Below are 12,731 nucleotides of genomic sequence, written 5' to 3' on the forward strand. Positions count from 1 at the left end.
ATGCATTTTTAATGTTTCTGAGATGGCCATAATGTGAATAAAAGCTTTTAAACTTTTTTTGGACCAGAGGAATACCCAGGATTCCTTTTTTGTAAGAGTTGTGTGAATTTAACATCAAGCTTCTGATAACTGTTGTGCATTTCATTTTGTCAACACTTGTTTGTTTTTTTGTCATTTCTTTTTTTTTTACCTCTTGCGATTGTATTTAGGCTTCAAAAAGTATTCAAGTTTCACATGGTAAGCAAAACTTTTAAAGGGTTATTCAGAGATGTTTGTTTTCTGCCAGAATTAAAAAAAAAAAACAAACAAAAAAAAAAAAAACTATATAAAAATCCTATTAGGATTTTGTTGAGGGAACCAGGGTGATGCCAACTTCCAGGCTACTCTACAAAAACATCACTGCAATTGGCCAACCAGTTCAGAAGGACTGATGCGGCGGGGGTCGGGGGGTAGATACAGACAAACAACATTTTAGTAAAATTCTTGATGTTTTAATGTGAAGACAAGTGTTTTTGTTTGTTTTTTTAGAACCATGGTACTGCAAATATAAAATGCACAAACCTGTGAACAGTCAGAGCCAGTATAAACAATGCATTTTGGTCCCTATGAGAAACAGTACCACAATTTAACCTGGTGAATAAAATTCTAAAACTATATAAACAGCATTAAAATATCTACAGTTAGTTTATAAAAACCATGTTAAATTTGAGAACATGAATCGGAGTTAGACACCACTTTAAAGGCCAGGTAGTAGTAGTAAATCTTAGGTGCAAAATTCTGTCTCTATCAAAACTAGGATTTCTGCCAGAACCTGGTATCATTACATCCACAAACCTGATTTAAAAAGACACTGGCAGTGAGAAAGCTAAAACTGTGGCATAAACTGACCCAATCATCCCACATTTCAGTTGGACTAATTAACTCAAAATACAAGGCGACATTACTAAAAACGACATTTCAGTCCAGTATTTCAATTGTACTTCACTGGCTCATCGCCCTCTTCACTGAGCAGACATGTGCGTATGAGAGCTTCAGTGACTGCATACGGATCGCAGTTGGCTGAGGGACGACGGTCTTCAAAGTAGCCCTTCATTTCCTGGCCCACAGATCGTGGGATGCGGATGCTAGCACCACGGTTAGCCACTCCAGCAGAGAACTCGTTGATGTTGGAGGTCTCGTGATGGCCGGTCAGTCGCCTGGCATTGTCCAACCCTCCTTTAGGATCATAGGCACGAATATGGTACTGGTGTCTCTTGGCCAGCCTCTCAATCGACTCCTCAATGTATCTAAAATAAGATAAAATAATATATTATATAAATAAACATAACCAATGACCATTTTGTGTCAGTGATACAGTGTGGGGACAAGACTCTGGCTTCCTTTTAATTACACACTTACTTCAAACCCCCTTCTTCACGCATGTCCTTCGTGCTGAAGTTGGTGTGGCAGCCAGCTCCATTCCAGTTCCCTGGAATGGGCTTGGGGTCGAAAGAGGCCACGATGCCAAAGTCCTCACAAACCCTGTGCAGGAGGAAGCGGGCGATCCACAAATGGTCTCCCATCTCAATCCCCTCACAAGGGCCGACTTGAAACTCCCACTGAAGAACAACAAAACTGATCAGCAACTAATTTGTTTTAATTTGTTAACACTATTGTACCCCACAGAGCATATACAGTACTTTATAGAAAACATACATATAAACACACACACAACTGAAATCAAACTTATTTCCTAAATGTATAAAAGTGCTGCTTAGTATCTATCAGCCCAGTATGAAGACTTTACCTGTGCAGGCATGACTTCAGCATTGGTGCCACAGATTTTTACTCCAGCATATAGACAGGCTCTATAATGGGCTTCTACAACATCTCGTCCATACGCCTTATCAGCTCCCACACCACAGTAGTATGGACCTAATCAAACAAATCCTATGAATTTTTCCTTAAACAGAAGTTTTCCATCCCTTTAGAAACCGTGTATCCATAGGTGACATCTACCTTGAGGTCCAGGGAAGCCATTGGAGGGCCAACCAAATGGATGACCATCTGTGCCGAGAAGAGTGTACTCTTGTTCCATTCCAAACCAAGGATGCTGGTTCTGCACCATACCCATGATCTTTTTACACATCTGACGAAGGTTGGTTTCTTAAAGAGAAACACAAGAAACATTTAATGCAATGTTCAATGCGAAATAACCTGGTATAATAATCATTTGGTATCAATTATGGTAGTCTCATTTACACACCTGCAGGTTTGCGGTTGTATTTGAGGACATCACACAAAACCAGTTTGTTGGGGTCCTTCCTGAAGGGGTCTCTGAACATGGCTTGTGGAATCAAGTACATGTCACTGTTGGACCCCTCGGACTGATATGTGCTGGAGCCATCAAAGTTCCATTCAGGAAGCTCTACAGAGACATAAAAAAAAAAAAAAAAACTCACTCTTTTTGCAACTGACAGTGGTACATTTAAAAGCTCTGTTATTTAATATGAGAGACAGATATGATAACTTGAACACAGTAACTACCTTCAATGGTCTTGGGTTCTGAATCAAGAGTCCTGGTCTTGCATCTCAATCCCTCTCCGGTTCCATCAATCCAAATGTACATGGCTTGAACCTGGTCTCCCTGAGGGAGGTCCATGTACTGCTGCTTCACAGCTTTGCTCAGCTTGGAACTGGATGAAGTGGCCATAGTGGTGCTATATCAAACCTAATAGTAGACATTGTTGTAAATACAAATCTCATAATGTTCCAAAAAAAAAAAAAGAAGAAAAGAAAAAAAGTGCATATTATAGATCTCAAGGAAACTCCTTATTATCAGAAACAACGTGGTCTCTCAGAGCCTCTCAGGTCCATTTACAATAACAATGGGAGTACTGAGAGCAAGCGTCTGACTACCATTTTACTCAAGTTGAAATGGCCATTTTGTGCGAATTTTATGAAATCAATGTCATCGGCACTGACCACACAACAAAACATTCAGAAGGAACTCATAAAACCGTTGTGTATGTTATACACTATTCAACTAGGCCATTTAAATGCTAGGCATAATACAGCATACTGATGCAACATATTTGCGGTTTATCAATATGCATTCTTGTCTGTACTTGACCCTGTCCCCAATGGCACTCTAAACCCTTGCGTTCATCCTCGGAGTCCACTTCCACTTTTTGGTAGAAGTCTGCTGTCTAGTGAGCGTCAAGGGTGAGTAGTGGCTACAAAGGCAGGTGTTCAAATGAAATAAAATGACGTATGGGACACCCTACGGCCGCGTGGACTTGATGGACACAAGCACACGGCAGCCGGTGTAAGCCCGGAACTAGACCGAAACTGCACATGAAGTGTGCCATTTGGGTCAGGGCCTCTTGTGTTCTTGTGAAAAGTCATCAGTCGTAGCCCAAGTACCATTAGCCAAGTACAGTTTAACTCCGGATGCGTTCTTGCTCCACCCCTTTTATTAAGTATGCTTTCTGAGGTGACTTGTGCAAACTTGAGGCAGCCAGGTAAACCAGAATGCATTTCCTACCAGCGAGTTTTAATGGCGAGGAGAAAAATCTGATAAATCTGATAAAACTAAAGACTCTTTGGAGATATGAAAGATGTAATACTATATAAGTACTCAATATTACTGCTATTGTGACATGAAATGGAGGGTGCGTCTCAATCACCACCCTTGTTCCAGATCTAGTGAATCAGTAGATTGTGTCGGTACACCAATCAGTCATGTGACATGATTACATACAACATCAACGGACAACATAGTGGAACGTCACCACTGGAATTAATAAACAACAGGCAGGACCGATCTAATATATATATTTTTTTATTCTCTCTAAACACATTGTTCCTACAACATTTCAGCCGAATATTATAAATGTTAATTAGATGTTCAATTCCTGTCTAGCTACGAGTGTTTGTTAAAATATTTAAAAAAAGAAAAAAAAAAAATGTAACGAGTTGGCTTTTTGTGGTTTATTTTTTCACGCTTCAGAAATGTGACGTTTTTTCCGGGTATAGGGAGCATAGTGAACGCTATTCTCCCTAGTTTTTGCGGTGCATCGTGGGATTTTTCAGGGAACACGCTCCAGTGCATTTGAAGGATTTCGCAATTAAGACGGCCCTTAAAATGTCCAACTCCCTGATCAGTGCCCTGACTATTGAACAAGCGAGCTGATTGAGACACAACCATAGTTTTAGGAGTATTTTAGTCTAGAATGTGGTTGATAAAATTCTAATCTGCGGTTTAATTATAAAGATAGCGACTATTTGAAAATGTGCTTCGATTTTCAGAGCCATGAGCTTCAGTAAAATTCATGTTGGGTATATCTAACAGGCAATGGTCTCATGAATAAATTTCGTTTTTGCTAAGCACAAAGTTATATTTCACAAATTATTAATTTATTGCAATTAATCCCAGCTGACAATTTTACGTTCTGGGAACGTTAGTTTTTGGTTCCCAGAACGTTCCCTATTGGTTATCCAGGAAAGTTCTTAACGTAAATAGAACGTTCCCTTAAGATAAGGGGAACGTTCCGGGAACCTACTCGGAACATTCCCTTAAAGTTATAAAAATATAACCTACAGGGAACGTTCCTAGAACATTCTTGTTTGGTTCCCCCCCAAAAAAACAACCAAATGGGAACCAAGAGAGAACATTAGGGGAACATTCTGTGTTTACTGCTGGCTTTGTAGCATACGGACCAATTTGTTTGCTTTTGTCTTTATTTTCTATAGCCTAAGTGTCTTATACTCTATACTTTTTATAATGGATATTATTGTTCATGAAAGCAGACAAATTAAAATAAAAAAGGGAAGTTCTATTTGTCATATTTAATTTTACTAGCCTACACATACAATGAAGATAATTATAGTATGTGTGCACACATTACCTAAACATATTAATGTTTTATATTTTTTAAAAGAAAGCGAAAAGAGGGCTGTGTTTTATATTTTGAAGAAAACAAAAAGACAGTGGTGTTTGATATCATTCAGTTTTATTGTAATGTATACGTTCCCTGAACTACATTTTTGCGGCTATTAAAATGTTTAAATGAAAACGAAAAGAGGCAGTGGTGTTTGATATCATATTTCGTCTTATTGTAAATACATAGAGTAATTTATAGATAACTTTATATATATATATATATATGTGTGTGTGTGTGTATGACTGCCTTATCCGCTCAACTGACGTTATTAAAAGTACGACTTGTCCGTAATTTGCGTACTTGGTTTCGAGAAACGGCCATTGTTGGGATGGCATCAAAAGTTACATACACAACAGTTAAGGAAAACACAAAGTTAAATAGAAGAGACCTCGAACTTAAATAAACAGGTAATCACTCATTTAAACCCTTCAGATTAAAACAAGGAGCTATTTAAAACATAGTTTAATAATAACGTGCACTGCTACCATTACAAACGCAAATGTTTTAATTAATCATGAAGATACATACCTATCAACGAAAAGAAATCGTCACTATACGAGTGCCAGTATTTCCAGAGGGTTTTAGAAAATATTCCTGCCTGTTTGTCTCTCATCCTCTTAACAAACAGCGTCTGCTTTGGGCGAACTTTTAAAGAGGGGTTCGGGTTCGGATCCATCGGCTCCTGATTGGATGGAGTAAACGTGACGTGAGCATGTCCTGGGGACGTCATGTTCAAGGAGCATTTCATTGGACACAAAGGAAAACAGGCTGTTCATCCACATAGGCGTTTCAGGATGTCTTTTGTTAGACAAAGTACGTCAAATGGTCTATTGCTGTAAATCATTTTACATCATCTTTTAAAAATGACTTGAACGTAGGTCCACGTACTGACTAAGACACGGTGTCATTAAAGCTGCTGCCAGAAAAACGACTGTGGATTACAAGGAAAACAGGCAAAATCAAACCCTGGTCCATCACGCCCCCTAGTGGTTTTGTGGAAACTCAAACCCAAAGTTTTGAATGGGAAAAGAGAAACGTCTTTCTTCAGATAGTGAAAAAAAGCTAAGATCGACAAGAATTACTTAATAATGAATAAATTAAGTTTTACACTTTTAAAACAAAAATGTAAGGTTGTGATATAAAATTAATAATTATTATTACTATTTGTATTACTATAATAATAATAATTATTAATTACTCGTTTAATTTTACATTTTGAAATACATTTTTTATAATTTTTTGTAAATAATACTGTCTCAACAAATTCTTGGTGTGTATGATTTAACACTTTAGTGTTGTTTGCTGTTTGTTATTGAGGAATGAATGCAATTATTGGTTACGGATGTACTGTTTTTTATTTAGTGTATACAAATTCACGAGCTTCCATTGATTTCAATGCTTTATTGTTTTGTTTAATTTTATTGTAACATAAGTTTTGTTTTGGACTAGGATCAAACTGAGTGAAGAATTAGTTAAAGGGGAAAGTAACCCTGAACCCACCTCCTACAGAGTTCATTTAGGCTACATGTCCAGTTTGGCAGGAGCAACTCTTCAGTGTATCTGCAGTTCTCTCAGCAATTTGAGTGTTTTCTGTTGAGCTGTTTTGTGTGTGTGTTTAATCATATTTTGAAAATGTAATGAATTGTGTAATATTGAAAGCTATTAAACTGAATCTAGTCAACAGTAAACTCACTCAAGTTGAGTAACAATATTTTCTTCTTGTAGAGCTGCTTATAGTTAAAATGAACTCATTTCATAATTAATGAACTATTCACATTTCAACTGAACTGACTTTAAAGCAGAATTTAGTGACTCAAAAGGAACGCAACAAAAACAGGGACACACAAGAAAGCTAAAGTAGAACACAAGATTTATTAACAAAATCAAACTAAAACAAAAAGAAGAACAATGTAGAATGTAACTGATGGAGTAAAGTTAAATGCATGCATGAAGGTGCAATGTAATGTAGCCATTTTGGATGTACGAAATAAACAAACTAAAAAGAAAACAAACAGAAATCGATTCAAATTGGCAGCTCTCCCATGGCCATCCATCTTGCTTCATTTAAAAGTCTCACAAAGAAGTCAAATGGGTGTCCTCAGCTTTAGAGGGTGGAGCCAAACATCCACCTTGGCTGGATGAAACCCTTCATTATGACACTGGTCTCTACAATCATTGATTCTGTTAATTTCTTCTTTATTACTTTGGAGCTATTATGAAACAGTCTGTATTGTATATTATTATTACTTACTTTTATAACTAAAAATGTTACATGCCAATTTTCTGTTTTTAAGTCATACGTGACTCTGGACCACAAAACCAGTAATAAGTTGCACAGGTTGTTGCAATAATCAATAATACATTGTGTCAAAATTATACATTTTTCTTTTATGCCAAAAATCATTATAGGTTATTAAATAAAGATCATGTTCCACAAAGATATTTTGTACATTTCCTACTGTAAATATATCAAAACGTAATTTTTGATTAATAATATGCATTGCTAAGAACTTCATTTGGAAAACTTAAGAGGCGATTTTCTCAATATTTAGATTTTTTTTGCACCCTCAGATTCTCTCCCTTTAAGCGTACGTTGCTAGTGTGTGACTTTGTCATGCTATCGTCACACCAGCGGCATAGTCAGAGTGCAGTCACACTATCACTCATGCCGTGTTGCTGTGCAAGATAAAGTTTTTGAATTCAAAACTACCTCAAGTACACTATATATGTGTATATGGTTCCTCTTGTACAATAAACAGTTGAACTCTTATCTAATCTAGTTCTGCAGCGGTCAATAACACCATTACCAGATTTAAGAGGGGCAATCCCCATCACGCTAATTAAAAAAAATAATGAATTAGTACTAATACTGTATAATTAACAGTAAAGCATTAACTCAGTTAATACCACTAGAGCTTAAAAACTAGAAATTGAGTGATCCATTTGTGTTGTGATTAACAGGACTATAACCAAAACTCAAACAACTGAGAGTTATGTCCACGAGGTGTCGCTCTATGCTTTATTCATTTTATGCTTTCGAGCCCAAACACCTGAGATTCAGCATTTACACATGCACGCACACAGTGAAAAATATCTCAACTATTTGTTCTAGAAATATTTCCATTGTTGTCAATCAGAGACGTCCATTTTTATTCAACTAAAGAGTTTGACTAATTAAATTATTGCATTGATTGACTTGACTCATAAGGTACATAACACTATGGTATCATAATAAAAACACATTTACAAGACTCTCTCTCTCTCTCTCTCTCTCTCATTCACATGCCCATGGAGTGTAAGCCACTGTCCAGTGACGTAGAGCTGGATGACTCATTGCCCATCAGAAAAAAATGAGACAAAAATGTCTCCTATGACCCGATTGTCTAACCTCACACAACGTCAGCGTCGCCTTCATTCACACCAAACCCTCAAACCAATCTCACGGCTTTTCTGACAGGACCCTTGTGTAAATACCAAAACAATGGAATGTAACGTGAATTTGAACATGTGGGCTTTCATAGTCACAAAGACCACCCAGTGGTTGCGAAACCTAATAAGCATTAATTTTGCTCTCTGTAGACAACTTTTTAGATTTAACAACCTTCCGAAAATAGATTTAACAACCTTCCGATGTCGAAAAAGCCACAGTGTGGAAAACGGCAGGGAGTGAATCACATCCCTGTCACCCAGGCAGAAGTGTGAGGAGTATGTTTCCTTAATTAATGCACAGAGACTAATGAGCCAGGAGGTTAGAGCCCAGCAGACAGGCCAGTTTTCTGATTCTTCTCTGTGAGATAATTACTTAGTTGGGCTTGAATATGAATATTGCTGTGGTTACACAGAGCTGTCAACGCAGTACGGTCGCACTTACGGTAAACTAACTGGAGCATTCAAGTGCAGTTAACCATAGCCGCGGTGTCATGGTAACAATCTCAATAAATTAAAGGTGTTAGACATGATGCAAGGGGCGGGAGTTGTGGTGGTTCGTCATTTGCTCTTCAGGAGCCAGGATGGCCATACTGTAGGAAGTCATCTTCAGTTGAACATGGTTCATAATTGTGTATAGCTATACAAATATGTGTTTGTCAGCTTTGAATACGCTCACAGTCCTGCTGTGACTTCAGGTTCCTGAGCTGGTTTTAAACACTAATGTTAATAAGTCATGTTCTCACACCCTTCAATTTCCTGTGATCAGTTAAACCAGTGGGTGAGTCATCATCAGACTCTGCAATGCACCACAGTAACCCATACTGAGGGAGGGTGGAGACTGACAGAAGCTTCCCATGAGAGCTTTGATTCAAACACAGACACAAACTAAGATCAGACATAGACCCAGATGGTGTTGACTGAATACTGGGCATTTCTGGTGGGTTGTTTGTTTGTTTTGCTGTTGTACACTTCACACACTGGATGAGCAGACTCTCATGGCAATTAGATTGCCCACAGCAGGCTGGAAGCTTAACGTGAAATCAAAGAGGAGTTTATCTCACTCTGTTCTAGCTTGTGTACATGATAACACTATTGGGAAATCAGATCAGCACTGCAACTGCTTGCTTTACTGTTTTACACTATGACAGAGACAGAAAGTGGCTTGATTCCAGTCCGAGGAGGAATGAGGTACTTTCTAAGTTACACTGAGTAAAATAATAATAATAATAATAATAATAATAATAATAATACAATTATATAAAAATATATTATATAAAATAAGTTCCATTTATTAGATCAGAAAAATCGCTAAATATCTTAACCTCCTGAGACCCGAGAGATTGCCTGTTGTGCATTTTATAATTGTTCTTGCTATTTGGGATATGTGGGACATAATATGTATAATAGCTAAAATTAGTTTTTGTACAGGAAGTAGTTGTCGCAGAAAAAGATGTCCTCATGTGAGGACAGTGGGTCTATCATAATGTGAAATGCTGCAAAGCAGTTTCATTCACTTTGCAAGCCAGATGCACATTACATGTCATGCATCGCACACAGGATTTCCCAGTGAAGCCTTGTGCTCCGCATTCATGCATTTCATTCATAAGTTATGTTATGTCCTCGGTAGAGGATATTGGGACTCAATTTCTTAAATAAAAATGAAAAGACATGAATGAAACTGCATAGGCAAAAACGCTTGATTTTTTAAAATCACCAATACATTTTTAATGTTCAAGATTTTTTTAATTTTTTTTTTTAATCAAACTTTCTATAAAGATGATTCTTAACTATGGTATAACAGAATTAATCAATATACCATTTTTCTTTCTGCAAAATGTGTGTAAAATTACCATTAATAGGTTTCTCATTATATACAATGTATAAACTAAATCTAATTTGCATATTAATGTGTTTTTGGGGCAACATGTAATGAAAAAAGAAGTGTAATAATGGGAGTAATAATTTTTATAATAATATATAATATTTCATAGAATATTGAAATATAATTTCTTTCTCTATTAATTTGTTATGTCTCCAAAAACGCGTAATAAACATGCTTTTAGTCCCGGTGTCCTCATGTGAGGACATGTATGAAATCAATGTCCTGTTTAGTAACAGAAACCCCATAACATTTTCCTGAGATGTTGATTTATGACACATAATTAAAAAAAAATAGACAGATTTAATTGATAACTACAAAATATTATCATATTTCCATAAGAGTGTCACTAAAATAATTTTGATGACCAAGGAGAGGGAGTGGTCATGTGAAACATCCAGTCATTTGGTATCTCTGAAAAGCCCTGAATATGCTCTGTACAGGACATCCAGACCTAAAACTGTGGCATGAACAGTCTCAGAGAAGCTTAAATTTAGACAGGTTCATGATTAAAACACTCAAAAAACTTTTTTCTAAGACTAGTCTTAGTTTTCCATCTCCAAATTTTGCTTCTCAAACAAATATGTATTTTTTTTTATATTTTTCTAGTAAAGCAAGACTTTGTTTGTTTATTTATTTTACTGTATTGCAGTAATTTATGTGGATGAATAGAAGAATGAAAATAACAGCTATTTAGGAAATTACATATAACAGACTTCTATACTCAAAATGGAAGGATTATTGTAACACTTGGAAGGATCCATTGATTTGCAGCACACATCACCTTTATTGTGGTCAATTAGCCACGAGTACAGCAGCCTGAAATATGGTACTTTGTAGAAATGCTCAGAACAAATCTCTGAACAGCTGAAGTTTAATAGAATCTCTTTTATTTAAACATATTCGTAGATATTTTACAGACTTGCCCTACTTCACCATAGGGAAATCTGAGGGTAACAGCTGACTGGTCCGAGTGGGTTTGTATAGATCTGTGAATAGAATATCACAATTTAAAATGAGATTTCACAAACAGCATAAATTAATAAGACTGACGGACGTGCTGCTGGGGTCATTAATTAGGGAGACAGACACTTGGCTTATTAGCATGGATATTTCATGGTACAGAGGGACCGGATATATTAGAAAGCGACCTGTCCTGTGCAAAGATCAGAGATAAACCATCTGGCAAACTATGCACATCATTTTCAGTTTACAAGGCATAATTTGCAATCAAGATTTTGTCCTTGATCCTCTCATAATTAAAAGGTATGTCTGATGTAAGAAGACAATCAAAGAGATAAGAGATTCAGAGATTCATGATTAGAAACAATCTGTATTTTCACAGTAATACATTACAATGACTCTATCGCTTTTCAGCTTAATACAATGATGCAACATTTAATTGTTTTTCCTCATGCAACTGACAGTCAGATAAGTTTAAATTATTTTTGTGGTAAAAGAATATATTAGAGACAAAACAGTTTGAAAAAAGGAACATAAAACAGTGCCATGGCAGCTTAATTTTTAAAATGATATTCATTATACCATTCAAAAGTTCTGATGTTTTTGTAAATATTGTAAATATACAAATGTACTATCACTTTTCCATTATATTTTAAAATGAATGATATGATGCAAAGCTGAATATTGTTTTTTATCAGCAATTATTCTAGTTTTTAGTGTCACATGACCTTTAAGAAATCTTTCTAATTAGTGAGAAACATTTCTTATTTTTATTGATGCTGAAAGCATTATTTTTTCTTTATATAAACTTCAAAAGAACAGCATTCATTTTATATGTATTTTTGTCTATTCTATTGTCTATAGTCTTTATAGATTCATTTGATGCAGTTTTTTAATCCTACAGACCCAAATCTTTTGAATGGTATTGTAAATATGTAAATAAATATGTACATAAATACACATACATACATACATAAAAGTCCATATATACATTAATAACAAAGGAATTCAATTTGAAACCATATCTTGTTTTAAAATAAAAGTTAACATTTAAACGCGGGAAATGCTAATGACTGACTGTGCTATAATTCAGTGACAATGTATTTATGCCATCAGCTTATGCCATCATTTATCATTAATGCATCAATTTATATTGTAATTTAGCAAATCACATGAACACTGTATCATTATAAATAATATGTTATGCTTGGACATAGACGAGGTGAGGCAGATCCAAATGCTAGTAGTTTAAAGAACAGAAACATGGAGAAAGGGAAGAAGCAAGACCAGAAGTCTAAGACAGGAGCATCAATTGGGAAAACATGAAGGAAAAAGGCAACAAACAGCTACAAACTATCCATGAACAGAGACACAGGGTTTGTGAGATAATCATAGTCATGTTGGCTTTCATATCAATAGACTGTATAAAGACACCATATATACCTGTATAACACCTGTATAAAGAGACAATACAGTAGCTTCTACAGACACTAAACAGCTACACAAGTTTGCTCCACCAGTTTCATCAAAGGTAA

General features: G+C 36.0%; 1 protein-coding gene across 1 annotated transcript; it reads right to left on the bottom strand.

Moving 5' to 3' along the window:
* Positions 1 to 469: 469 nt before the first annotated feature.
* Positions 470 to 5,595, bottom strand: glulb (glutamate-ammonia ligase (glutamine synthase) b). The gene is made up of 7 exons (XM_026262988.1): positions 5,454 to 5,595; positions 2,527 to 2,710; positions 2,246 to 2,407; positions 1,999 to 2,145; positions 1,787 to 1,914; positions 1,399 to 1,598; positions 470 to 1,286 (listed from the first exon to the last, which is right to left on the bottom strand). Exons 2-7 carry the CDS (start codon positions 2,690 to 2,692, stop codon positions 971 to 973), a joined length of 1,119 nt encoding a protein of 372 aa, XP_026118773.1. The 5' UTR covers positions 2,693 to 2,710; positions 5,454 to 5,595; the 3' UTR covers positions 470 to 970.
* Positions 5,596 to 12,731: the final 7,136 nt, after the last annotated feature.

The sequence above is a fragment of the Carassius auratus genome, chromosome 6, assembly GCF_003368295.1.
Source record: "Carassius auratus strain Wakin chromosome 6, ASM336829v1, whole genome shotgun sequence".
NCBI classification, from domain to species: domain Eukaryota; kingdom Metazoa; phylum Chordata; class Actinopteri; order Cypriniformes; family Cyprinidae; genus Carassius; species Carassius auratus.

Coding starts and splice junctions, on each gene's coding strand:
- glulb (XM_026262988.1), bottom strand. CDS start 2,692: ATGGCCACTTCATCCAGTTCCAAGCTGAGCAAAGCTGTGAAGCAGCAG. Junction 2,146..2,245: donor ATACAACCGCAAACCTGCAG/GTGTGTAAATGA, acceptor TTTCTCTTTAAG/AAACCAACCTTCGTCAGATG. Junction 1,287..1,398: donor CGTGAAGAAGGGGGTTTGAA/GTAAGTGTGTAA, acceptor ATCTTATTTTAG/ATACATTGAGGAGTCGATTG.